This window comes from Pezoporus occidentalis, unplaced genomic scaffold (assembly GCF_034315485.1).
Source record: "Pezoporus occidentalis ecotype Australia unplaced genomic scaffold, CSIRO_AGI_Poc_V1 ctg8, whole genome shotgun sequence".
NCBI classification, from domain to species: Eukaryota; Metazoa; Chordata; class Aves; order Psittaciformes; family Psittacidae; genus Pezoporus; species Pezoporus occidentalis.
The window spans coordinates 13,528,296-13,554,953 of record NW_026916158.1 but is presented as its reverse complement, the minus strand read 5'-3'; the positions used below and the strand labels follow the sequence as shown (position 1 = coordinate 13,554,953).

The 26,658-nt window shown below is 42.3% G+C and overlaps 1 protein-coding gene across 9 annotated transcripts in view; it reads left to right on the top strand.

The window, feature by feature from the left end:
* The window catches only part of MCF2L2 (MCF.2 cell line derived transforming sequence-like 2), a 186,268-nt gene that overhangs the window by 25,501 nt on the left and 134,109 nt on the right, over positions 1–26,658 (top strand). For 8 of the 9 annotated variants that reach the window (XM_062603104.1, XM_062603109.1, XM_062603105.1 and 5 more), the window contains exons 2-3: positions 12,550–12,633; positions 24,441–24,555. In XM_062603104.1, the coding sequence (XP_062459088.1) occupies positions 12,550–12,633; positions 24,441–24,555 (199 nt within the window). Of the gene's footprint in view, positions 1–5,620; positions 5,780–12,549; positions 12,634–24,440; positions 24,556–26,658 lie in introns of those variants that run through there. The other variant, XM_062603107.1, reaches the window with a different exon arrangement.

The following is a 26,658-nucleotide window of genomic DNA, read 5'->3' as shown; positions in this document are numbered from 1 at the left end:
CCTGTAGTAAGTATCAGAATGAGAAGAGATGGAAGGTACAGAGGTAACTACAGCATAAATGGAGGTCATGTGGTTGCAGTCAGGCCTGCAGTGGCCTGCCATAACCTGCCTTTCATCAGCAGTACCCCATAGAAAGCAACACAGTGCCAAGCTAATCCAGTTCCTGGATCATGCAACTTCAAGGCTTCTTTGGATTCTATGCGATTTATTTTGATGAGTGGTTTAAAACTTGGTTGTAGTTTTGTGTTCATGTAAAAAGATGAAACTAGTGTGTATTTACAAAAAGAATGTACCACTGTAAGGGTTTAGTTGAAGGGCAGCTTCCCTACTGCCCTGTGATGACTGTTCAGAGCTCCACAGCCCCAGCTCCCAGCAAGAGGTAGAGGAAGGACCTTGCTTTATGAACTCCTCTACTGCTGCTGAATTCCGCTCTGGAGTCTGCTGTACAAATGATGCTACTTTGAGTACCAGTATGTGACCTTGGGACTCCCTGAGAGCTGCAGCTCCCAGTTGCTATAACTGACAACCAAAGGGAAAGAGCTTGCAGAAGCCAGGTAAGAAATGTGGCAGGGACTCCTGTCCAGAGTTGGTCCTCCTTGTAGTGCTCTCAGTTCCTCGCAAAAGAAATACTGAAGCTGAAAGCAAAGCATTAGCCTCATGTCATGAAATATCTCATTCTTGGACAGTGGCCCATATGCCTTTGTAGCACTGACAAGGCTATTCATGTCACCCAACTGCTAGTTAAGAACTTTCATGCTTGGGGACACCTCCTGTGAAAATGGACCTCTCTGGCATCAGACACTCTTAATTAGCTTGCCTTGTTGTGATGCTTGAGTCCTCCAATACAACCACACATCTACTAGAGCTTTACATGGATGGATGAGCATTGGCTGATTAGACTATGCTTCTGCATGCTGTGGAGCTTGAGGATATATGCATGGAGAGCATATATCTTTAAGTAAGTAAATGTGTGACTTTTCATCTGTGCTCAAGGTTGGTGGCTGCATAAAACAGAGTCATGAGTCTGCAGACACTAAGGATTGCACAGTTCAGGGGAAGTTTAGGTTAGATGCAAGGAAGAAGTTCTTTACTGTGAGAATGGTGAGGCACTGGAATGGGTTGCCCAAGGAAGCTGTGAATGCTCCATCCCTGTCGGTGTTCAAGACCAGGTTGGATGGAATCTTGGGTGGCATGGTTTAGTGTGTGTTGTCCCTGCCCATGGCAGGGGGGTTGAAACTAGATGATCTTAAAATCCTTTCCAACCCTGACTATTCTATGGCTCTACGATTACTGAGGCTATTCAGGATTTTGCTGTTGCTGCAAAAGCAGGAAAAATCCTCCTTGCCGGTAGGATGGGGACCTGTCTCTTGTGCTAACAGTGTTTCTGATTTAGTCCTTCTGTAGGAGAGAGGAATGCCACAGTTCTGTCTTTCCAGTAGTCATGGGCACTTGTTCTCAGTTCTACTGCTGTGTCTCTCTTACTGCTGGAAATGAAAAGCAGTTCTTCAGATCTGCCTGTTCAGGGAGGAAAAGGGACTGGTTTATTTCTGTCAGGATGACCTTGTACTAGAGCTTAATATTGAGGGAAAGGAGTGCATTGTTTATGTGAAACTAGTGGAGGTATCTGGCCCTGAATCAAAGACCTTTTGGATATAAACTGGGAAAAATGGCTTTTTTGAGCTTTTCTACCTTCAATAGTGAAATAAATGAGAAATACTTTTCCTTTCCCACATGGCTGACCTTTCCACAAGGGTGCTGGTTACTGGAGAAAGTGACTGTTCCGTGTGAAGACTGAAATCTGCAGTGGAAGCGTGTAAGTGGAAGATAATTCTAAACTCCCTTCAACTCGGTCACAGTGCTTCCCTGTGCATTGCTCAGAATTTTGCTTGTTTTATTTTCGTACTGTATCTACTGTCTTCAATATAAAGTGCTACCAAGGGAACCTGGGATAAATGTTTTTCAGCTGGCTCTCACTTCAAAGAAAATAGCTAAAATAAAATATTATTATGTTTTCCACAGAAGCTTTTCTGAGAAAAGATCATCTTAAATGTTGTGTCTCTCTTCACCTGTTCTCATTGATAGGCAGCCTGCTCTGCTGCTGTTGAGCAATACTGAGCTCTGTTCACCTAATCAGAAAAGTCCAGAGAATAGGGATGAAAATAGAGAAGGCATAGCTTGATTTCCATTTAAAAGGAGTTTTAAGAGATAAATGGAATGTAGTACTGAGAAGATCAAGAGAACAAATTCTTGAAGGGCAAGTTATAGCAGAGGCCTTCTGGGTATTTATGTTTTTTCCTTCCTCCCATGACACCAGAGCAAGAAACAACTTGAAATGGAAAAGCATTAAGCACAGACAGATTGCTGTAATTGGTAATGTTTTGTTAACTTCTGGGACTTATTACCACAAGATAATAGCTCAGTTTCCTTTTTTTTGTATTGCCAAAATTGTAGTGTAAACTGTCTAGGGAGATTTCGGGGGGAAATTGTGCTGAATACGCTGGAAGGTTGGAGAGCATCTGTGCAGAGCTCCCACCCTGGTTGGGCCCACAAAGCTTGGTCTCCGTTTTCAGTTCTGCTGCTTCAAGTCCTGCTTAAGTATCCAATTCTGCAGTGCTAATATGTTAATCTTGTGTACAAATTATGCTGCTTTTTTATTATCTGTATCTTGCTGTGGATTAGCCTGCCTAGTGAGGTTTCTAAGTCATGGGATCACCTCCTTCACCACCTGGATGTTATTTAGTAGAATTATTTGTGCTCAAGTATAAAAAAATGATACATAAAATTTGGTTGTAGCAGTCCAGCTTTCTATGTGTTAATATTTGGACTATACCAGGTGTCTTGTTGCACAGATTTCTGATCCTATTAGTTCATTCCATTTCTCAAGGGGGGGAAAAAACTCCTCCAGGCTTTTACAACAGACAAGAATTATTAAGCAAGCATTTACTTTTTTTTCCACCTTTTTCTAAGCCAGGGTGTCTCAGCAATGTTGTTCTGCACAACAGCAGTACTTATTCATATCCAGAAACTGTGACTGTGAGTCATTAAATTGGGGGTTGCTGAGTTCAGGCTATTTGTTTAAGCCCTTGAGTCACCACCTCGGTGCAGTATGCTGCTGTGGGGGCCTCTAAGGAGCAAAAGTCTACATGACTGAAGATCTGATTATGAAATTGGGATACTCTTAATTACTAATGCCATCCTCTGCTAGCACTGGGAAAAGCTGAGGTGAGATGGGAAGAGGTAAAAGAATGGGATACTCTGTTCCATTTCCCTTTGACCCAAGACTCAAGAAGGGAGATCTGCCAGAGAAAAAAATAACACTGGGGGCAACTACCAAATTTTTAAGTCAAAACCACAATAAGAATCAGTTGACTGGAAATTAAAGTGAGAGCTTTGAAACACAAGCCAATTTATTTGTGTTAGGCCAGCTTTAGGGGGAGAAGTGGATTTGTAGTTGCCTGGAGTCTTTGACATAAGATTAAAGAGCTTTCTAAAATGCTGGTTTAATCCAATTTCTGTGAACTTCTTGTGTGTTCACTAAGTCAAACACAATGAACCTAGTGGTCCCCCATAGTGCTGCAGTGAAAGACTCTGGGAGGATGTTCTCTGAGATAGAGGCATTTAGGTACAAGCCATTCCTTTTCATGCTTTTGGAGACCCATACCCAAAGGTGTGAACACAAAAACATGTGGGATCTGGTGCTCAGATGGTGAGAGTTATTTCAGTGAAACTGGGGTGTATCATAGAAAGGAGGGATCAGGTCTTTGAATTATTTATTTTTTTTTTTTAAGTAAACTTCCATATGCACTGCAGATGTTTGCCAGTAACAAAACCTGAAACATCAGTGTTACTATATTCCATGTGCTGTATCCTGGTGGGACAATATTTGGATAGTGTATCTGTTGTTCTACTGAGACACAACTTAAGCCTTTTCAGCTTGCAAAGACATTTTACAGATGCACACTGAAATTATCTTTACTAGTTATGCAAATGAAAAAATGTCAGACACTTGTGAATCTAGCTTACAAAATTGAAAGTGCTGCCTGATGAGCTTTCCTTTGAGCTTGTAGTGGACTGAGAGGAATTTCTTGGTACCTCTTCTACAGTGAGTTCATTCCTTATCTCAGGAATCTACCACAGGGTTGGTTATTTACATTCACTTGCAGAGTAGCATTGAGTTTTATAACTCCACAGCTGGATCTGCTACTTCTGCAGCATCTCTACACATGGGATTAAAATGATTTTTAGAGCGTAATCATCTGCCACATTTTTAGCCATTTACATTGTTGTGAACACTTGTCCGTAACACTTTGGAGCTTCTTTGACCTCTGCTCTTAGAGATGATGAGTCTCTGCAGGAAGGTTAGGAATGCTGCCTGGGAGAGGGAAGGGCACTGCACCAGGGTCTGGCTGTGGAACTCAGCTCTGCACTGACTCTGCTGCCTGTTGTAGGGCTCCCACTGAAGATGAGCTGGGTCTCTGTGAGTAGCTGGGCTATTGTCTGTTCACTGCGCACAAGCAGAGCTGGAGGTGAATCTCCTACTCACAGCCTCCCCTTCTAAGAGCAGAATGTGTCTGGAAGGAGCAACAGATATTGGCTGTAAATTAGTTACAAGTGGACATTTATATCGGTATAGGCAGCAGGGAGTAACATTACACACTCACTGCAGCTGGTAAATTAATTTGTTTAGCATGAAGTTTGGAGATGATGGGGAAATAAACTGCAATGTAAAAACATACTATACACCTTGCTGCTCTCCTGGTCTACCTTTATCCACCTGATACTGGCTGTCTGTAACAGGTGTGGGAAGCTAAGGTTGGCTGGCAACCTGGATTCCTCTCCCCATGCCTTAATTTCTCTATCTATAAAACAAATGGCACTTGTCTTTTTTTGAGCCTGACTGCTAGCAGGACACAAACCCCGAAACCGTTACTACTACATCATGCATCCTAGGAGAGAACTGCTCTGCTGCACCCTAGGTAAAGAGTGACTTCTATCTGAAGTTACTGAGCTGCTGGGGTTTGTGGTAGTAAAGGTACAATTTTATCAAGCAGCTTAATGCTAAAATGGTGACTTGGTATTACTTCAGATAGCTGTAGATGCCATGTCACCATTGCCACACCAACAAGAAAGCATATGTGAACTCTCTTCATGTGGTGTGCAAACTTGTGTCCTGAAAAGATGTAGAACTGATTACTCCACTGCTCAAGAGCTATCATCATGTTTCTAGCCAAATTCATAGGTCTCATGCAGTCTTCTCCTTTGTCTTTAAATAGCACTACTATGCTTTGCTGTGTGGGTGTGCCTTTGGGATAGTACACCAGACAGCCATTCATAGCAGCACTATTGGTTTCCCTTGGCCCTGAATACTATTTATTTTAATGAGAGCCCTTTCCATGCCTTAGTCTGAGCAAGTGAATTTGTTTTGCCTGTTGTTGGGATGTACCTTTGTTTGTGCTAAGCTGTGAATTCCTCCAAAGTGTCTAAGGGTCTGAATGGAGAGCTGCCTGGGAGGCAAGAAGCCAGCTGTACCTTAGGGAGGGTTAAATCCTGGGTATGGTGTGTCAGAGGTCTCTGCTGTGGTTTCCATTGGAGCAGTTACTAAGCAATTTGTGCAGTCTCCTCCAGGAAAGCGTCAGCCCTTTGGTGCACTGTTGGTTAGATCCAGGACTGCTTCCACAGGAGGCTGCTTCTCTGTTTGTCCCCTCTGCCTCATATGAACTCATTACCACAGACAGACTGCAAAGAAGCCAGCCAGCGACACAAAGGAGGGCACATGCTTGTGAGTGTGTGTGGGTCTAAAGGGGAAGCATCACTTTTTGCAGTCTGTTTCTGTTGCTTTTCCTAATGGGCATCTGAACTGAGATGGTGGTGACAGCTTGGAGAAGGCTGCTGGAAGGGTGGCTGGGTCTCCTCGGGCAGAGAGGTTGGCTGTGAGTCCTGTAGCTGAGGTATATGTTCAGAGTACTGCTGTCAGCAGTGATGGCTGCTATGGCTCACTGTTTGTCTTCAATGGTAGTAGCCAGGGAAATATTTTTGAGCTAACTGGCCTCTGTTCAGGAGTGAGTAAGTGACCAGTACTGCAGCTCCTGAGCCAAATGGTCCCTCAAAAATTGTACGAATAGGCTCTGAAACAATTTTGCTGGATACAGTAATTCAGAGCAGAGACAGTGGGTAGAAATTTTCTAAGATGCTGTTTCAGCTGTGGAACTATCTGCTGGCAAGTTTTGGGGAGGCAGGAATGAAGTCTGCCACATAAGCTGCCCTCTTTTGATGAGCTTGGTATCCAAGTATTGTCGTGAATGTATCTTAGCTTTGCAGTTTGTGACATGTGCTTTTTGTTAGTCTTGGATTTTAAGATGACAGTGTGGAAATGTGAAACATTCCTTTGTTGTCTTCCATTCTATGAGCATGAATTTGTGTTCTAGCATACAGCATTGCTGTGAAGCAAGGGTTTTGGAAGGAAGACAAATTAACTTTTCTCTGGCAAAAATTAGAAACCATCAAGTTTTTACTACTGAGGGACTAGAAAGGAGCTGTGCCACGCTGCTGTAAATCTGGACTAATTTCTTGAAGCTGACGCTTAGACCTTGGCCTTTAATGCCTTTTATTGGAGAAGTGTTTGTGTTTCGTTTGGAAGCAGGGTATAAGATCCCCTTATAATATCCCAGTGTGTGTTCTGTGAAATCAAGCAATGTCTGTCAAAAACCCCTGACAATTGCAGGGCAAATGATGTGGAATGGTGTGTTTCTTTAGCTCTTTGCTGATTCTGGATAGTTCATAATATCCTCACCTTCTTACTTGGGTAGCATTCAAATATCTCCTTTGGAGGTTGCCACTAATGACTACTTTGAGCCTCTCTTGAATCTTTCATTTAGTAAACTTAGTGTAGTTTGCATCTTTACGGTGGTAAGTTTTTCCAGTTACCACAGTGACCCAGTATGCCTACTCAAGATACTGAACATGAGCGCATTTCCTGTTGGGAGGACGTTATTTCAGTTCCTTGATACAAACAGCTTTCTCTTCACCCTATTCCAAGTTAGCTATAGTAGACTCATAGTGTGTACTATGCCTGCCTGTAAGAACAACTTGTTTTAACTAAGTCCGTAACCACTGCTGGAGCATGGAAAAACACAACCACTAAACAGGTCTTTTCAGTCTCTGACCTCTCCACTCCTGTAATTTTATGTTTAAAGTGAACATTAAATTTAGCCAATGAGATGAACTGAAAAATGCAGTGATCCGAAGAAGCACTTAGAATTGGAAGAAATGTTTAATGTGCCTGCAAAGCAACGCTCAGGTAAAGCTGTACGTCCTTCATTAGGTTACATAGCATGCTTTTGAAATATTGATTGCAACTTGCATAATGAAAGGAGAAAACTTCAGAGCAGATAGAAGGTCACATCAGGAACCAGTTCAGCTTCTGCCCAAATAGACACTGAGGGTCACAGAGGTTTTGAGGTCTTAGGTGCATTTCTAACCTTTCCCTCTTTCATGGATGTTGTTTTGGAAAGCTTGCAAGGAAATTCCATCCACACCATGGCCTAGATCTGTCCATTCTCAAGGGATGACAGCGTATCAGGCATAGATCACACAAGACAGCTGGAGTGTTGCTCCTGGCCTTGCTTGTCCAGATTTCTACTACATTAGTAGTAGAAATCAAACAAAGTTTGGTTTGGTGTAACAGTTAAAAACAAGCAAACAACCCACCAAAAAAAACCCAAACCAACCAACTAAAGAAACAAACAAATATTTTAGGGATTTCTCCAAACATTAACAGAGTCACTTAAATATTTTAGGAGAATCTTCTGTCCTTGGAATTTAGTTAGCAAACCTTGCTTTGAAACTTGGCTTTAATGAGAACAGAAATTGCATTTCAACAAATACACTTTGTAGGTTTTATACTTGTGTTTTATTAGCAAATGATCTGAGAGAAAAGATGACACCAGTCACCTACCTATGCTGCATTTTGGCTTTTGCTCTAAGCTGACGTAAGTGTGATTCTCTGCTGGAAGAGGTAGTCCTGGCCTTGCCATTTCCCATCCATGCCTTACTAGCACTTGTACCCTTCAAGATCCTTTGCAGAGAGCTAACCCAAATAAGAAGCAATCAACTAAGAAAAAATGGCTTCACTTTATTCCAATAACTTTTTTCCTGGCTTAGTTTTCAGTTGAGTCAGCATGGGTTAGCAAAAAAAAAAAAAAAAAAAAAAAACACAAAAAAAGATGATGCAAATGTGCAGGAAAATAAGAGAAAGGATGGGATTTCCTTTCTGTTTATAGCTGGAGTTTTAGTTCTTCTTTAAAGCAAACAGTCTGTAGCACAGCCAGCTTGTATCAGGAACTGATCTTGCTGTTTCTGTCTGGGCTGAAAGAATAAACCTTTTCAAAAAGTAAACAAAAGCCACAAATGCTGTGAGAGAGAAATAACTAGAATTACAAAAAAATCCCCTGCAACCCAAATTCAAACCAAGAGCTCTTTTCTCTGATGTAATAACACTGAAGTTGGTTTTGGCCTTCAGGAAGGGAAATGTTTTGCTTAAGGGTTCGCATTGGAAATTCTGGTGGACAGAATATTTTCGAATCCTGTAGACTGCATAAACCTTGTCAGCAAAGATAGGCGATTTTGTCTCCTTAGTGTGTTTAATTCTTGAAATCTAACTAAGCTCTGCTAGACTCCTAGCTAACTGTTGTTGTTCATGGCAAGCAGACACAGGACTTGAGAACATTTGAACTGTAGGTGCTTTGCAGCTTTTGAACTCTGAATTTGTGCTGCCTTTTGGTACTTTTCAAGAAGAATTAGCACATAATATTAGGTGTCCTTTCAGGCTCTTAAAATTAAATCTCTGGCCTTATGCTGGAAGTTTGTAACCCATTATTCCAAGAGTAGTGACTTTAGATGGTGGATTGAAGCACCTCCCTCTCCTACTCAACAGAAGGCCAGGCAGTTGTAGCATTCACTCACTAAAAACCAAAGAAATACTGTTATGGCTCATTGCTTTTGTTTGACTTTCATGAAGCAACAGGCACTGCTGTGTTGATCTACTCAGTGTAGTCCAATCTTTCACTCTAGCAGGTCATCTTCTCAATACTGTTGGAAGCTGTTAGTTGCCATTAGCATGTAAACTAGTTTCTGTCTGCTCAGAGAAGAAGGGAAAAGATTATATTCCTTGTTGTTTTTAATCAGCTGCTGTTGGTGTAGCTCTGAAGGCAGCAGTCTGTGGGCTGTGCTCCCTCCACACCTGCTGCAGGAATACATACAGCTGTGGCAAGAAATAAAATAGGCAAGTGCGTGTGTGGGGAAGCCCAAGCATGTTTCATTTTTGAGTGAGGCATTATGAAGCGTAGCTGAATGGCTTTCCCCTTAAAGATTAGATAGCACACTTGCAGCTAACCTCCCTAGAGGTTTGGAAGGGAGGAGAAGCTATGGTAATTGCTTTTCTTTTTCTCCTCCTTTGTAGGAAACCTTGGCAAGCAAAACCATAAGGCCTGATTTTTCTGCTCTCTTTAGGAATTGAATTTATAGCAATTTTAAAAGGAGAACCAAGAATAGATGAACTGACTTAATTGTCTTGGCAAATTCAGCTAGCTCAACTAATGAAGAATTGCACGGTATATGTAAAGATTGAACTTTGGTGACCTACGCAGGGGATTGGTGGTGTTTCACTTAATACTATTTGATCAGTTAAGCTTTTTTCTTTTTTAAATTTGCAAGCTTATGTGTGACTGCCTCTTCAATTAAAAATAAATAAATAAAAATCTAAAACCACAAGAATAGTGACAGAGAAGCTAGGAAATGCCTGAGTCAATGTTGCCAAGATGATCATATTTCAGCCACTTGCCTGGTGTATGTTTTGATGTGATCTTTAGTTGCATGACTATACAGACTTTCTGTCAGAGAACAGGACTACTTTGTAGTTACCAGGAGTTGTCCAAGCTCTTCTGCAGATATTAATTAGCTGCAATGAAGCAAGGCAGTTGTTGCAGAGCTCCTGTGGCTTATCAGGTTTCTAAAACTTTCTCATTGACTTTTGGGTCCCCATGTAATGGATTAAAACATACCCATTATCAGTAAGTAAAAAGCAGGGTTTTCTTTGCTGTGGTATCTGTCCTGCAGGAAAATGGCAAATTTCTTCCACCTAAGAGGCTGAACACCACTTCCTGCAGGCTTGTGACTTGCAGTACACAGATCAGGAAGGCTGCAGAGCCTCCTGGAATAGTGGAAGATATGAACATATTAATGCTCACTAATGCTAGGTAAAATGTGTGGCTGTAAAACTAAGCCAGAACTCTATTGTCTGGTTTGCTTTAAAAAAAAAATTCACAGTTTTATTTTAGTCAGTGATTAAACTTCCTTCAGCAGCCCCAGGTAATCATGTGTTTCCAAAGACTAGGACTTTTTTTGCAAGCTCTGTAATGCTATTACAAATTTATCAATATTGAAGAGTAACTACCTTTAAGCACTGTCCTAAAGGAAGATGGAAGAGGGCAAATGTGACCTTGTGTGCTGTTGGCTACAGCTGCTGCCATTTCATAGCCACGTCATCTGATTTTCCATTTGGGCTTGTGAGGCACCTTCTCCTTATTTCCTCAGGTTTTCTCAGTCTTCTGCTAGTTTCTTATGCTACAAGTTCTTTTCCCAGCATGTCAGTGTGTGAGCTGTGCCCTTTCTTGAGCGTGTGATTCCTAGTCACCAGATATATTTTATACCACCTTTCTCATCATCTGAAAGTCTCTTGCTGAATGTAGGGTTTACAGCAAATCCCATGTGGCACAGCTTGCCCAGGCAGGGGGTTTGGTGAGAACTAACTGGCACTCTGCAGTTCTTGTTCCTATTACTTCATCTTATCCCTACACCACAAAATTCTTTTGGTAGAAAAAAGATATTTAGAAATCAGAAACCAAGCTATTTTTAGAGCAACTTAATAAAACACCCATATGAAAGAGGGAGAGGGGATTTTGGTTTTCTCAAGATTGATTGATATTAATGATGCCTTCATACTGGCAAAACATCACTGAAACCAAGCTCTTTAGCTTCATTAGTTTGCTCTTCCAGTTATTGTTAGTCACCTGCAATGTCAAGAATCAGTGAAGCTGATAGTGGGGTGCATAAATGATATGGAAATGAAGATCCCACATTGAAACCATCCCTTATTAAGTTTTAATTTTCCCCCTTTTAGTTCAAAGGGAGGATTTGCAGAATCAGCCTTCTTGAGATTTTTATTTTTCCAAATTTCTTGGAATTACTGCCTTTTTTTGCTCATCAGCCAAAGTCTGTGCAACTTCTTCCGATACTGTGTGTCACCATCTGTCTAGGAGGGCAACAAGTTGTTTGGTTACTTTGTCTCAAGTCTTTAGTGAAGCATTTGAAAACGAACCAAAAAGTTTCCATAATGTCATTTAAAACCTAGAATCCTGAGCTCTGGAAAGGATCGGATGTCCGAAAGCAAGAGAGAGATGGCATTTTGCAAAGCAGACTAGGATGCAGGAGAAAGAAGCTGGTTTCTAACTTCTCTGACCTCTCTCTCTATTTCTGGACAGTTTGTTTGAAACCAGGTGTGCTAAAATATTTCGGTATTGACGTCAATGAAAATCTTGATGCTTAAGCAGGGCAACTGCCTGCCTTAACTCTGGTCTGTGGTCTATCTAGATCCAGATTTCTTCTTTCCACCTGTTGTCTGAGCAGTTAGAAATGAGCTGTAAAAGCCATGACTGATTGTTCCGTAGCTGTACAGTGGCTAAAGGCCTAATTACAATAAATACTATTGTAACATAAACAGCCAAGCTGGCAGATATTCCAGAGTAAATGCTGCTGGTCTGGGGTGAAGAATGGGGAGAACATGTGGGTGCACCTGCTACAGAAAGAGGTCAAATTAGCTCAATGTGAGATTATAGTTGCTGGTCACTAAATAGATCACACACAAAAATTGTGATTTCCCTCCCCCCCCCCCCCCCCCAGCTGTTTGCCATGTTATTTTTTAACTTTTCAGTGTTTACTTCAAAAGAACAGGCTTTGTTTTCATGAGGAGGAAGCCTCATGGCTCCTTATTTCCTCCTTTTACTATGTATTTGCTTGTAGTGGAAAAGGCATCAGCAAAGGAAACTGTTCTGAATTGGTTGGTTACACAAAGTCCTCAAGCGGAGACCAGGGAGTTCAGGGTGGAACATGGCACTGTGTCTGAAATAGATCTTACTGTTTCAAAAAAATGTAAAAGCTTTTCAAAAACTGAAAAGCTGCTTCATGTGGGAGGCCGGATGCCATGGCTTAATATGGAACATGAAGAAGAAAGGAACAGGCGGACAGCTTCAGCAAACCTGTGACAAGCTCTGCCAAGTCTACTAGAGCTCTTTTATGGAAGGCTGTGGAATCACAAGGCAATAAAGTATGTACACTGCAGATGAGACTCTCTAAGTATCATAAACTTCTCTGTGACAGTCTGAACCAATACTCAAGGCCAGGCTCTTTTCCCACTGAGTATCATCTTTATTTTGCTGGAAAATTGTCATTAAGGTTTTATTAACTCATTGAATATTTCTGTTTTCACTTGCACAGATGAAATCATGCAGCAGGAGATACGGCCACTGGTTGCAGTGGATATAATAGAGCAGCTGCACAGGCAATTTGCTATCTTGTCAGGTAAGAAGTTGCTGTCAATCACACCCTGGGATTCTCTTGGAAATGTGTTGGAATCTATCATGCTGACTGTCACCCTTCAACTTTGTACAGCAGTTGCAATAGTATTTTTATATTGCTAACAAAAAGTGCTTTTACAATCAGTCACAGTGTATGGAAGTGATAAACGACAACTTGCTGTGATTGTTTTTCTTGAGGCAAGTGTATTTTCCATGCTCTCCACAATGGGGTGCAGGCGAATGGATTGGGAGGGTAAGAAATTAAATCATTCTGTACATACATTTGCACAATGTCTGATCATCTGGTTTGTGGGAAAAGATTTTGGTCTGTCAGTTATTCATGACCTTTCCCTTCTTCCTCATTTGCCTTTGTTTTAGAAATGACTCATTTCTAAAGTGCAAGGTTCTAATCTTTTAAAGATTTGATTATTACATGTTCCTTTGTTTGCCTGAAGTTTGCAATCACACACAGTGATGCAATTCCTGCCTTGAATAAATAACTGATATTGAAATATGCCCATTTGTTTAGTATACTTATTTTGGGTACTGTAGACAAGAAATCCTTATCTGGGTCCTCAGATGGCCTCTGGCAACAACTTTTGTGTCTGTTTCCATCTGTTCTTCAAATAAAGAAATTAAGAACTTGCTTTCCTTCTTTGCCATGGATACACAGGGAAGCATCATGAATTTGCACAAAACACTGAGATGTTCATAAGGTACTTCTGGACAGCCTGACCCTCTCTGCTTGGTGGAGAGGAGCACTGGGTACACAGTACATTGGAAGTACACAGACCCAGTTCTGCAAATTATCAACTCAGCAGGACCAGTCCTTGCTGCATCTCCACATTTTTAAGTACATATCAAGCTGCCAAATGAAATCCAAATCTTAAATTACTCAGAATTCTGTTTATGGCGCTCTGATTTTGGAGGTTTCTGTGTAGCATCTTGTGGCAGTTTCAAAAGCTTAATAACTAACTGTTTTGCATTTGGCAGAGGTTATTGACTGAACAGAGGTGGAACCAGCTGTCTTCTTGTCTGCAGTAAAGCATCTCAGGGTCACACCTTCCTAGATTTCCTAATAAAGTCAAAACTTTGTGGTGAGCAGTGTTAGCAACTGCATAAAATTGATCAAACCTTTTATATCTCACTGTTCTCAGTGCAGGGTAACTAGGAAACATTAGTGTAGCACCATTCCTAAGACAATTTTTGTTGCAGAATTCTCCTTCAGCTCTCCAGGCATTTGCCTGCATACCATGTGCTTACTATAGCTCTGCCATGCCAAACTGGAGAGGATAGTAACTTGGTATCATTGTTAAGTGCTCCATACCTGACTGCCAGAGATTTTAATGCACAGGTACCACAACAAGGTCTCACAAGCATTAGGTGATCAGAGAAAGCTGGCCACCACATTTTCTTCAGGTGTTAGTTGCTTAACAGGAAAAAAATAATGATTGATGGGTGGTATTTGGCAGTTTCTTAATCCAGGGACTGTTGTCAAGTTTGAAACTAATCATCTCTGAAAGTACTGCTCTGGAAATGCTACTTATATCCCTTTTATTAGTGCTAAACTGATGCTAAAATATTCCAAATACAAGGAAGGGAACAGGGAATCTAATCACTGTTCAAGTCTGTTTGGGTCGTGATGTTAACTTCAGTCAGATCACATCTGGGATGCTTGTCTGCTCTTCATAAACAAGAAAACACTTATCAGCTGAACTCTCTGGAGTACTTTGCTTACTTTTTCTGCACCAGGCATGCAGCGCTGCTGAAACCAAGGTTGTTTTCAAGGCCTTTGACTTAACTGGTACATGAATGCCTGACAACACTTACATCAGTGTAAAGAACATCATGCATGTTGAGAATTCAGTGCCTCACTTGTAATGCCTATCTGGTAAAATGTGAAGGACTGCTTTTCTCAAATCCCATTACCTTGCAACATTTGAGGCCGTTAATAAAAGCCAAGTATGGTATCAAATGAACAACTTGTGGAAGGGGGTTTACTAAGCAGGAAGAAAACTCTATTTACAGTTCCAGCTACAACATTAAGCATGGCACAAAAATGTCATGGATAAATATGAAAAGAATTTTCTAATTTCTTTATGGACTCCTTGTTTTGGTAGTGCCTGTATTCTCACCTGCTATTTTAGCAAATTCAACAAATTCAAATCTTCACATTTGATGTACTCCTTTTATTCTTTGAAGTGATGAGACAGATGTTAAATAAGACTGTTTAAACCTGAGGTACTTAAAGTCTTTGGAAATTATTCTTTATAGAAGGCAGGGATGAGAGGATTATTTGTTAGGGATTAGCAAATAACTGGTTCAACAGCATACAAATACAAATAACAAATACTGGAAGTGAGTGAAAAGGTATCTTTCATGCCCCCATCTACATAAATAACAAATCCCATTTGAAGAATTTTCAGGCCTATCTAAAATCTCCACAGTACAGTCCAGAAATAATATCCTAGCAAGAAACAGGGTACTATAGTTCATAGTTTCTAAGCTGATTTTAGTCTGAAGTTTACAGCTAGATTTGGAAATTTGAGTGCTTCCATTCTGAAATCCCCGTGGTAGCCTATGAAGAATCACAGAATCATAGAATAGTTAGGGTTGGAAAGGACCTTAAGATCATCTAGTTTCAACCCCCCTGCCATGGGCACGGACACCTCACACTAAACCATGCCACCCAAGGCTTTGTCCAACCTGGCCTTGAACACTGCCATGGATGGAGCATTCACAACTTCCTTAGGCAACCCATTCCAGTGCCTCACCACCCTAACAGTAAAGAACTTCTTCCTTGTATCCAATCTAAACTTCCCCTGTTTAAGTTTGAACCCGTTACCCCTTGTTCTAGCACTACAGTCCTTAATGAAGAGTCCCTCCCCAGCATCCCTATAGGCCCCCTTCAGATACTGGAAGGCTGCTATGAGGTCTCCACGCAGCCTTCTCTTCTCCAGGCTGAACAGCCCCAACTTTCTCAGCCTGTCTTCATACGGGAGGTGCCCCGGTCCCCTGATCATCCTCATGGCCCTTCTCTGGACTTGTTCCAACAGTTCCTCCATGATGTTGAGGACACCAGAACTGTACACAATACTCCATGTGAGGTCAATCATGAACATAAAATCATCTATTCAGAGGTCCCTTTAGCCCAGTATCTTATTCCATTGCTGACCACTGGTGGGTCACAGGTGTAAAATATAACAATATTCCTTACTGTCCCTTCTTGCCTCCTGCAAACTGAGTTTAGGTAAATGTCAGAAGCTACTATACTTTTTAAAAATTTGTTTCTGTAAGGAAGTATAGCTTTCTTTTTCCTCTAGCAAAAGATTGGTTTCTTCATCCAATGAAAACAGATCTGTGCACTCTCCTGCCTCATTTCACTTATTAAAGTAATTCAGACATAAATTACCTCATTTGATTTTGATTATTATACTTTTGTTTCCCAGGTGGCTCTGCAGTTTTTCCTTAAAGTCTACTGCTTTTCATTATGCACAAGAAACCACAAATATTTTGGTGCTTCGGTGCTTGCCTACAAGGAGACCAAAAATCTCCTGATATTTAGTTTATTTCCTCATTTTCCATGCTGGTATGCTCTAGCTCAGTACCCACTGTCTGAAAAACAAACAAACAAACAAAACCTCTGCTCTTTGGCCTCATTAATATGGGTAAAAGACACTCCCAGCTTACTTGTAGAGTGTACTGGGCATATAATATGTATTTTTCAGAACAACTTCATAAAAATAGTATATGCTGATTTATACTAGTTTGGGTTATTTCTTTCCTTCTGTAGGCTGCAGCCTCCAGAGGGCAGCTAGCCAACTCTTCCTTGGATGTAGCTTGGAGGGTGTTAGCAGGGAGTTTGATTTGTGCTACTCCAAAGCCTCTAGCTTTTTTGAGCCCTTCTGTTCAATCCTGTGGACCCCAGGTCCATTTGTCCAGTGATAATAGATAAATTGTTGACTGTTGCAGTGTGTTATAAGTGACTGTTTATTCGATTAATACCAGCTTTTTATTAACAGCTGGTGGCAGAAGCAGACAGTGAAAATATAATATTCCCTTGCAGTAACCAGGAAAGAGTAGAATGATTGAAGTCAAAGGCTCTTTGTTTTCTGTCCTGGTTTCAGCTGGGATGGAGTTAATTTTCTTCCTAGTAGCTGGTACAATGAATGCTGTGTTTTGAGAATACTATGAGAATAATGTTGATAAGACACTGATGTTTTAGTTGTTGCTAAGTAGTGCTTACCCTGATCAAGGACTTTCTGGTTTCCCATGCTCTGCCAGTGAGAAGAGACACAAGAAGCCAGGAGACACCACAGCCAGGACAGCTGACCCAAGCTAGCCAAAGGGATATTCCATACCATAGAACATCATGTTCAGTATAAAAACTGTGAGGAGGTGGCCAGGAGCCACCACCTGCTACTTGGAGACAGGCTGGGCATCGGTCAGTGGGTGGTGAGCAATTGTGTAGTGCATCACTTATATTTCTTGGGTTTTATTCCTCTCCCTACCTTATTATTATTATATTTTGCTTTATTTCCATTGTTAAACTGTTCTTATCTCAACCCGTGGGTTTTACCTTTTTCTGATTCTCCTTCCCATCACACAGGGTAGGGGAAAGTGAGCAAGTGGCTGCATAGTACTTAGTTGCTGGCTAGGTTTAAACCATGACGTTTTCTCATGACATGACTCATTAGAAATGTGTTCTTCTACTACCGCTGTGTAAAAACTTCTTAGAAGAGGATCTGACTGTTGCAGTCTCTGACCAGATGGTAGGAATTATGTAAGAAGCCTAATGAGCTTGGCGTTTGATTGTGTCAGGGTCTAGTTACAATGAATGTGTTAGATACTAACAGCCTCCTGTTTGTCCTTGACCCTCCTGCTACCAGAGTAAGACTACTATCCACACCAAGAACAGGGAAACTCTCCAAAAGTTTCCCTGGTTGCTGTGGTCATAGAAAAGACTGCAGTGTAGTGTGACGATGTCCTTAATCACATAGTTCTTTGGTCATCTTTTTTATCATGTGTTGATCTAGCCCTGCTTAGCTTGTGAGATCTGGTGACAGTTCAGGTTCTTGTGGTTAAATTCTAGTTTTGAAACCACTGCCTAAAAACTGAACTCACAGTTACAGGAGTACAGCTGTGACAACATAGGAGTGCACAGCTATGCTTGTTTCCTGTAGCTGTTCAGGGAACTAGATCACAAAGTTGGGTAATACTGAAAACCTATCTATTCTACACACAGCAGTTTTTATTGAAGTATGGTAAACCACTGGTAAAGTGTTGTTCTTGTCCTTCTGACAGACTAATAACCTGCTGTACCAATCTGTTCTTGGAACTAGTACTACCCCTCCATTTTTATCTGCAGCTTCACAGCCTGTTCTCATTCGTCATTACTCTGTCAGAGAGCCCAACCTCCCATTTGCAGCAATAATGGATCCTGTTACTAAAACAGAAATTTATTAGACAAACTGTCACACAGTGTATTAGCAGAGATTCATTTTCTTTGTGTTCTGCTCCTGTTAAGTCAATGGACTTCAGTGGATGGGAGACTATATCTGAAAATGGTAACTGACTCTGAAGGCAGTTTATTTAATTTCCAAAGCCTGGAGGGTGTTTGGCCATCTGCTTCCTGTTTAAACTGAGTCTTTCAGAAAACCTGGCCTGACCTCACCAAACGGACAGTTTGGAGTTTACAGTTTGTAAAAATTTACCCAGGAAACATGATTTAACTTTAATAAGAAATTCAGCATTCAAGATATGACTTAGGGAGGTCTCTGCCTGTGGGCAGACCCAAGCAGTTAGCCTGCACGCATCAGCAAAATTTGAAAGAAAACTTTCACTCTCCAATGCCAGCTGATGAGTTGGTGCCTTTGGCAGGCTGGGGAAGAGAATACTGTAAACTTGCAGACAAACTTTTGGAATTTCTGCCCATAGCCTGTTCCGGGGGGGGGGGGGGGGTTGTTGCTTTTATTTTGGAGTGGGAAGGGTGGGGGATTTTGCGGGGTTTGGGGGTTTTGTGTGGGGGTTGTTTTGTGGGATTTTTTTTTTGTATGTTTTTTGGGGGTTTTGTTTTTTTTTTTTTGTTTGTGTTGTGTGTTTTTTTTTGTTTTGGTTTGGGGTTGTTTTTGGTTTTTGTTTTTTTTTTTTTGTTTGGTTTGGTTTTGGTTGGGGTTTGGTGTGGTTTTTTTGTTTGGTTGGTTGGTGGTTTTTTTTCCTGTGGTTTGTTTTTCTTTTTGTTGTTGTTGTTGTTGTATTTTTTTCCATCCCTAGAGATTCAGCATATTTGGTAAGCTGTAGTTAAATATTACTTTCTGAATCCTACTGTTGGTGTAACCCCTGATTGCCTAAATCATAAATATTATTGATCCCTGGACAGGAAATATAGGTGGGCTAGAACTGGAGAGTGTGAGATTTCTTAAGATCATCACTGTGCTCAGGAACCTAGCCTGCAGTTGTGATTACTTGCTGCTTTTACATCAGTCCTACCAACCTGCAACTTCAGCTGTGAGAGCTCTCAGAACTCGGCACTCGCACCTCATTTGTCAGTCACACCCTTTACACTGCAAAGCAAAATTAAATTTTCTCTGCTGCCATATCCCGTTCTCCCCTGTGCATCTTCCTCCCCCAAATACTTCAGCTGTTTTGTTTCCACAGCTTAATTCTGGCCTCATCTTCACTGCAACAACTAGCCAGGCTGCATCGGCAGCTGGAAAGTTTATCTAATAGGAACAACTATGAACACCGTTTTGTGTCCTGGGACTTGGGGAACTGGCACACAAAAGAGTGAGCAATGGTCCCATTATTGTGCCTTGTACTACCCCAACACTGCTTGTGTTCTACCTCTCCTACTTTTCTTTGCCTTCCATATAAAATCTGTGGTTTTTGTCCTGTCGCCCCAGTTCTTCCAGTCCCTTTGCCCTTGGGCCACAAGAGAAGGGGAAAAGTTGAGCAAAAAGCTAGGGTGGAAAATAAGGAATGTGTCCAGGAAAGGGAGGAGAAGGGATGCTGTCAGTCTGAGTAGCAAACCAGGCAGAAGGTCAAGTTGACTGTAATCTTTTCCTCCTAAATCTTGCCTTACTCCAGACAGTCTAGCCTTCTGCTCCTCCAACTCCTGACGTTGTCTGCTTTGTTTGTGCTCCAAGTTGTTGAGTTTGACACACCTCTGAATGTGATCCTGAATGCAAATGTTTTAACTGCTTGCTAATGATTCACCTCTGGTCATAAATCAATATCTTCAATCAGAATATCCTTGCCTGAGCAACAGTAGAGCAAAGGGACTGTACCTTTGACATAATGAGTTTGGGTTGGATGCAAAGCAAGTTGCTATCTGCAGAGTCAGAGAGCAGAAAGGAGATGGATCTATTGAAGGAAACTGAGGGAGATGAATCAGGGTGGCAGTGTTTGTGGGTGCTGAGAGAGGAGCTCAGGTCTACATCAGGAGATGTTAGATGAAATGTTGCCGAGTTTCCCCATCAGGCAAAACTGGGGCTGGCTGTGACAGAGCAGCCTGTGGTCTAACGGAGGAGCAGTGACGCACAAGAGGTTGCCAGCAGGATGGCCTGGCTCCGCAAGGACAAGCTCAGGAGAAAGCCTCATGTTAGGTCAGCCAGACGATAGCCGTTAACCTCCTTTCCTGCCAGCTGAACCTCCAACACTTGTGGTGGCCCCTTGCAAGGGCCACTGCCACCAGCTGCTGCTCTTTCCCTGGCTTGGCACCATCATTTGGAGCTGCCCGAATGTGTTGGAGGTGGCTGGGCTGCTTGGGGAGTGCTGCAGAGTGTCATCTAATGGCGCCTGGAGGAGCTGCAAGTCAGCGAGGCAGGCCTATGCTTTGCATAAAGACGGCAGGCAGGCATGTGACTATGCTTCTGCTGTCTGGTTTTCAGTGCACCTTTGTTTCTGTCTCTGACTGCACTAAATTCGAGTTATCGCTCGCTTCTCCAGTGGGGCTCTTTAGCTGAGCTTGTGCCTCATGTTGCTTTGGCTTTTTGGCAAGCTTCTTTGCTCCTTGCAGTCTTTGGGCCCCCTTGCCTTGCTTCACAGACACCGCTGAAAAGAGCCGGCATGCCTCAGGTAGCCGTAATGAAACCCTCTCTGCTTTGCGCTACGTTCATGTGGCTCGCTTCAGCACTCCTTTTCTGTCTCACTCCTCCAGCCCTCTATCATTTAAAATAGGGGTTTTTTGGTTTGTTGGTTTTGTTTGTTTGTTGTTTTTTTTTTTCCTTTTGAGGACTGTTTTTCTTTTGGACTTTCATGGAGCTGCTGGACCTTGTTCTGCCCCCTTCAGTCCTAATTATGATGAATTGTGACATTTTCTGTTCAGCAGTTCAGTTCTTTTCACAAATGATGCCCAGGAGTGTGAGGGTTATGCACAGTCCCAGCACGTGCAAGGATCACATACAAACAGTCTTTGCACCAAATTCCATGCACTTAGTCCTTATGGCTGCGGAGCTGACTGAAGACTGTCCCTGTTGGTTTTTATTTTGTGCTCTCTGCCCTTCCAAGACAATGAGTAGCAGCCAGTTAAAGGCTGCTTTCAAGGACTAGAAGAAATCTAGTGGCAATTCCCTGGTAAGTTTATGGCCCAGAATAAAAGGGCTGCAGCTTGTCAATTCACATTCTGCAGAAATTTGCATACTGCAGCAAATCTTGGTTTAGTGTCAGGAAAGAAAAAAAATGCATTAACATTTAGATGTATTGAACTGCTTTCTTATCCAGAGGAGAGAGTTTTCCCAACACCCTTGGCATATAACGAGCTTCCTTTATATCCCTTAATATTCACTCTTGTTACCTTGCTAGATATATGGATAAATGGTTATGGATCATTTTCCCTTGTACCTCAACTACTTTTTAAGCTTCAGATACGATCAGGAACAAGCCACTCCTAATGTATTTGTGTTATTACTTGTCACCCAACACTTCAGACATTCCTGCTCTCTCCTTGTTACAGTACTTAACAATTTCTGATCACAAAACTCTCTCAAATTGCACTGTAATTTCATGGTATTGCAGGAACTGAGCATTTCCTTATTTATTTCCTTGTCTGAAATATAGCTACATTCAAGAACTTCCTGAATGTTCTTCTGTTTTGTTTACAGCAGGAAGTGCTGACTTCACACTGGAGAATGAGATGGCTTAGTCAGAGGCAAGGAGCTAGCTCCTGGCTCTTAGTTGAATGCTTCCCAAATGTCCTCTTAGATTTGTTGCCAGTGGTGAGGGGAAGAAGTGAGTGTTCAGTCTGCTTACATTCATTCCTTGGATGGCTTTTTGTAGAAGATCCTGTGACAAAAATACACACCCACATACATACAGTGCATCATCGGCCTGCCTTATCTAGCTCGGGAAAAAGAGACCAGAGGAAGAAGAGCACATATATGAATGTGGATGCAAGAGAAGGAGAAGATAAAAGGGACACAAAGAGGTTCAGGTCAGCAGGAACATTAGAAGTTCCATGTGAAACCTGTAGTTTAAACAAATCTTGAGTATAACTGCAGGTAAACTATTAGGTGTTGAAAGAGAGGATCCAGGGGAATCTTTATTTTATCCTCCAGGGGCAAATACTGCTGCTTTAAACCAAAATTTTCCAGGTTACTCCATCTTTCCCATTTAGAGTATCCTCACCTATTTGAAATCGGTGAATGGGTAAGCTTGGTGCCCAGGAATCATGTGACTGTGTACAAGATACCATCTACGAAGTATCTTGGCATGTATTGAGTTCTGCAAGAGACAGAGCAGGCTAGCTACCGATTTCATTTTCCTGGTATTACTGTTTGTCTCCAGCAGATGGCACTGAGAATCTGTAACAGACCACCCTAACTGGGTACCTGCAGTTTGCTGTTCATGGTCTCTAGAGCGCAGAAATCTGCGGGAAATCTGACTAAATTTTCATGACAGCATATTCCGTGTCACTGCTGACTGCAGATAGTGCAGCTAGAGTGCCATGAGATCAAACAGCCACGCACCAGCATTTGCCCTTATCCCAAGGCCAACGTGGAGGTCAGTGTGGAGGCTGTGGCTCTGTTCAGCATTTGAAATCCAATTCACTGCAGTTTGGATTATAATATTCCTTCTTTGCATTTTGGCTGAAAGCCTTCTGAATCTCTGTAGGCCTGTTTTCTCACTAGCAGAACGAATTTAGTGGATGATCTAACACAACTGAGCCATTTTCAGATGTAATTAAGGTAAGACTCAATCTTCAGAAAGGAAAAGAAGAACTAACAATAGTGTTTTGATAAAGCCACCATATCATCAAATGTCAAGAAAGAAAAGGGTTTCCTTGTTAAAAATTCCTGTTTTCTAGAGCTCTGACTTCTGTTTTGTGTAAACACTGTATTCCTCACAGCATCCCAGTTCTCTGGCTGGACAGCACAGAAGGGACCTTAAATGATACAACTGAGGCTGGGAGGGTTGGGCAGAGGCAGGACCAGGATGAGCAAGGGACTGATCGCTCTACACAGAAATAGCTAGGAATTACTAGAGTACCCTCTGTGCAATGACCAGCAAAACAGGAGCAGGAGCAACTGGTTTGTGGCATCAGCTGTGGTTATTAGTAGGGAAAGGCAATGGTATAGAGATTTAGAGGGTACTTCTGAGGAATGAGAACTCATATTTTTTTTTTCCCCCAATGCTGTTTCCTCCTATGCTCCTAGTAGGATAACTTATTGGATATTTTCCTTGAGAAAGGTAGTTTTCTGTCTCCCTCCCACAGCTTCCCCTTCAATAAGGGAAATCCTAAGTGTGCCTCTTCCTTGAACAAGGACCTTCTAAGGGTGATAAATGACTTGAAAAATTGTGTGTGCTGCAGGACTAGGCTTGCTTTTGGGGTGGTAAACAATTCCTCAGCCTGGTACGAAAAACAGAGATTGCAGAGTAAGGAGAAAGACTCAGGGAAAAGCAAGTCCTTAATGCCCTACCTCAGCAGTGCTAAGCAATAAGGTACCTATAATGAAAGCTTTGTTTCATCATCTTCCTTTATGTGACACTGCCTCATTAGTCTGCTCTTGGCTTTGAGTCCAAGTTGGTGTGAAAACTCCTGTTAACTTCTGAGTGGTTTGAGTGATGCCCAGTTAGGACGGGTCCTGCAAGTCAGCAGGGTTTATGCTGTGTACTACATCTTCTTTAGGCGAGCATTGTGTCGGGAGAAATGTAAAGGCTGCTCAGTTATAAGGGCTCAGCACCATGCTTCCCATAGCTCTACCAGAGTTTGAGTACTGCTGTTTGGATCAGGGAGTCCCTCAGAGAGGGACTCTTCTTGACCTTGCTTCTTATGTTTTTCCTGTCCTTTTTAATGGAGGTTTGATGGAAATAAACAAGATGAGAGCATCGATTAAGTACTCCATGCATTTTCAGCTTTTTTTTCTTTAAGAAAAGATTTAAGACTGGAACGGTCCTAGGCCTGTGTCATGGGTTATATGTGTGTATTCAAAGCTTCCATGCTCTAATACTTCATTTCCTTTAATGTCTAGAAGGAATCAGAAAGTGCTGTAACCTATACGCAGGGAAATGTTGTAATATTATCACAATGAATTACTTGGCAATGGGAAACACAGAACCAAAGAAAGCATGTAATCAGAACTATGCAGCAGGTTAATGAGAAAGCTGAGAATAAAAGTAGAGGTTAGAATCTCAGCTGGAGTAAACTGAGGTAATGAAACACCAGTGGATTATAATGTCAAATGGGAAGCTGATCACGTGTACTGAATTTGGGTGCTTTTCACTGAGAGGTGCCAGTGTTTCCTGTTTGAGTATTGACCAGTCTGCCCAAACGCATAAAATCACTCTCTCATCCTTACAACCTCTCTTTTGCAGGAGGAAGAGGGAAGGATGGGGCACCAATTATAACCTTTCCAGAATTTGCAGGATTCAGTGACATACCTGATGAAGATTTTCTGAACGTGGTCACATATCTAACCAGCATTCCCAGGTAAGGCTAAGTACAAGTGTCCATTGATTCCTCAGTGCCTGGCAAAATCTTGGAGCAGAGTCTCCTGGAAGGCATGCTAAGGCACATGAAAAACAGCAAGGTGCTTGGTGACAGCCAGCATGGCTTCACTAAGGGGAAATCCTGCCTGACCAATTTGGTGGCCTTCTATGATGGGGCTACAGAACTGATGGACAGGGGTAGAACAGTTGATGTCATCTACCTGGACTTGTGCAAAGCGTTCGACACTGTCCCACACGACATCCTTGTCTCTAAATTGGAGAGACATCAATTTGATAGATGGACCACTCAGTGGATAAAGAACTGGCTGGATGGCCGCACACAAAGAGTTGTGGTCAATGGCTCAATGTCCGGCTGGAGAGAAGTAACGAGTGGTGTCCCTCAGGGATCCATGTTGGGACCGGTCTTGTTCAACATCTTTGTCACTGACATGGACAGTGGGATTGAGTGCACCCTCAGCAAGTTTGCCGATGACACCAAGCTGTGTGGTTCTGTTGATACGCTGGAGGGAAGGAATGCCATCCAGAGGGACCTTGACACACTTGTGAGGTGGGCTGATGCCAACCTCATGAAGTTTAACCATGAGAAGTGCAAGGTCCTGCACCTGGGTTGGAGCAATCCCAGGCAGAGCTACAGGTTGGGCAGAGAAGAGATTCAGAGCAGCCCTGTGGAGAAGGACTTGGGGGTGTTGATCAATGAGAAAATGATCATGAGCAGGCAGTGTGCGCTTGCAGCCCAGAAAGCCAACCGTATCCTGGGCTGCATCAAAAGGAGTGTGACCAGCAGATTGAAGGAGGTGATCCTGCCCCTCTACTCTGCTCTTGTGAGACCTCACCTGGAGTATTGTGTGCAGTTCTGGTGTCCTCAACATAAAAGGGACATGGAACTGTTTGAACAAGTCCAGAGAAGGGCCACGAGGTTGATCACGGAACTGAAGCACCTCCTGTATGAGGACAGGCTGAGGAAGTTGGGGCTCTTCATCCTGGAGAAGAGAAGGCTGCATGGAGACTTCATAGCAGCCTTCCAGTATCTGAAGGGGGCCATGCTGGGAATGGAGTCTTCATTAGGGACTGTAGTGCTAGGACAAGGGGTAACAGGTTAAAACTGAAACAGGGGAAGTTTACATTGGATATAAGGAGGAAGTTCTTTCCTGTTAGGGTGATGAGCCACTGTAATGGGTTGCTCAAGGAAGTTGTGAATGCTCCATTCCTGGCAGTGTTCAAGGCCAGGTTGGACAAAGCCTTGTGTGACATGGTTTAGTGTGAAGTGTCCCTGCCCATGTCAGGGGGGTTGGAACTAGATGATCTCAAGGCCCTTTCCAACCCTAACTATTCTCTGACTCTATGATTCTATGATTTCCTACAGAGCTTTGCTTCTTCAGTGGCTCACTGCTTTTAGTGTTGCTACCAGGATGCACCGGTGGTTCAGCACCCGTCCAGTCCATATGAAACTTTCCTAGGTACAGGAGGACCTAGGAACCACTTACACCATTTTCATGGGAAAGCAAGCTTTACATAGGCCAGGTTTTCTGTTCAGGGCTTGAACTGGATGCGAGGAAGTATAGATCGGAAAAGCAGCAGGAAAAATAGCAGATCAAAAAGGAGGTAAGGGGACATTTGTGAAAACTCTCAGAGGTGCTGGATGTAACAAGGGAAAAGTTGCATCTGGTAGGAGCCAAACTTACACAGGTTCTATTACTGTTTACTCTCTGAGTTCATCTTTCTGTGCAAGCTTTCTCTGAGAAAGCAAGCTAGGTGACCTGTTGACAGGATTCTGGCAAGCACCACGTGCTTTCTGATGCTTCATTTACTGGGAGTCTGCTCCACAGCTAGGATGTTTTCCTTGCTATTTGCTTGCAGCTGTGCAAGGATAATGAAACAAACTCACTTCCACTGCTCTGAGGAAATGCGCTAAGGCATGGATGCTGAATTACTTTTTGTTGATCCAAAAAAAAGAGATTAATATTTTTTCAGTCCCCTGATCCTGTCTCTGGACCATGGCTGTTTGTGCTAGTTGGAAGCACAGCAGGGATTTACTATTTCCTGTGGTCTTGTGTATAAAGGTGCTTAGAGGATGATGAAGGGG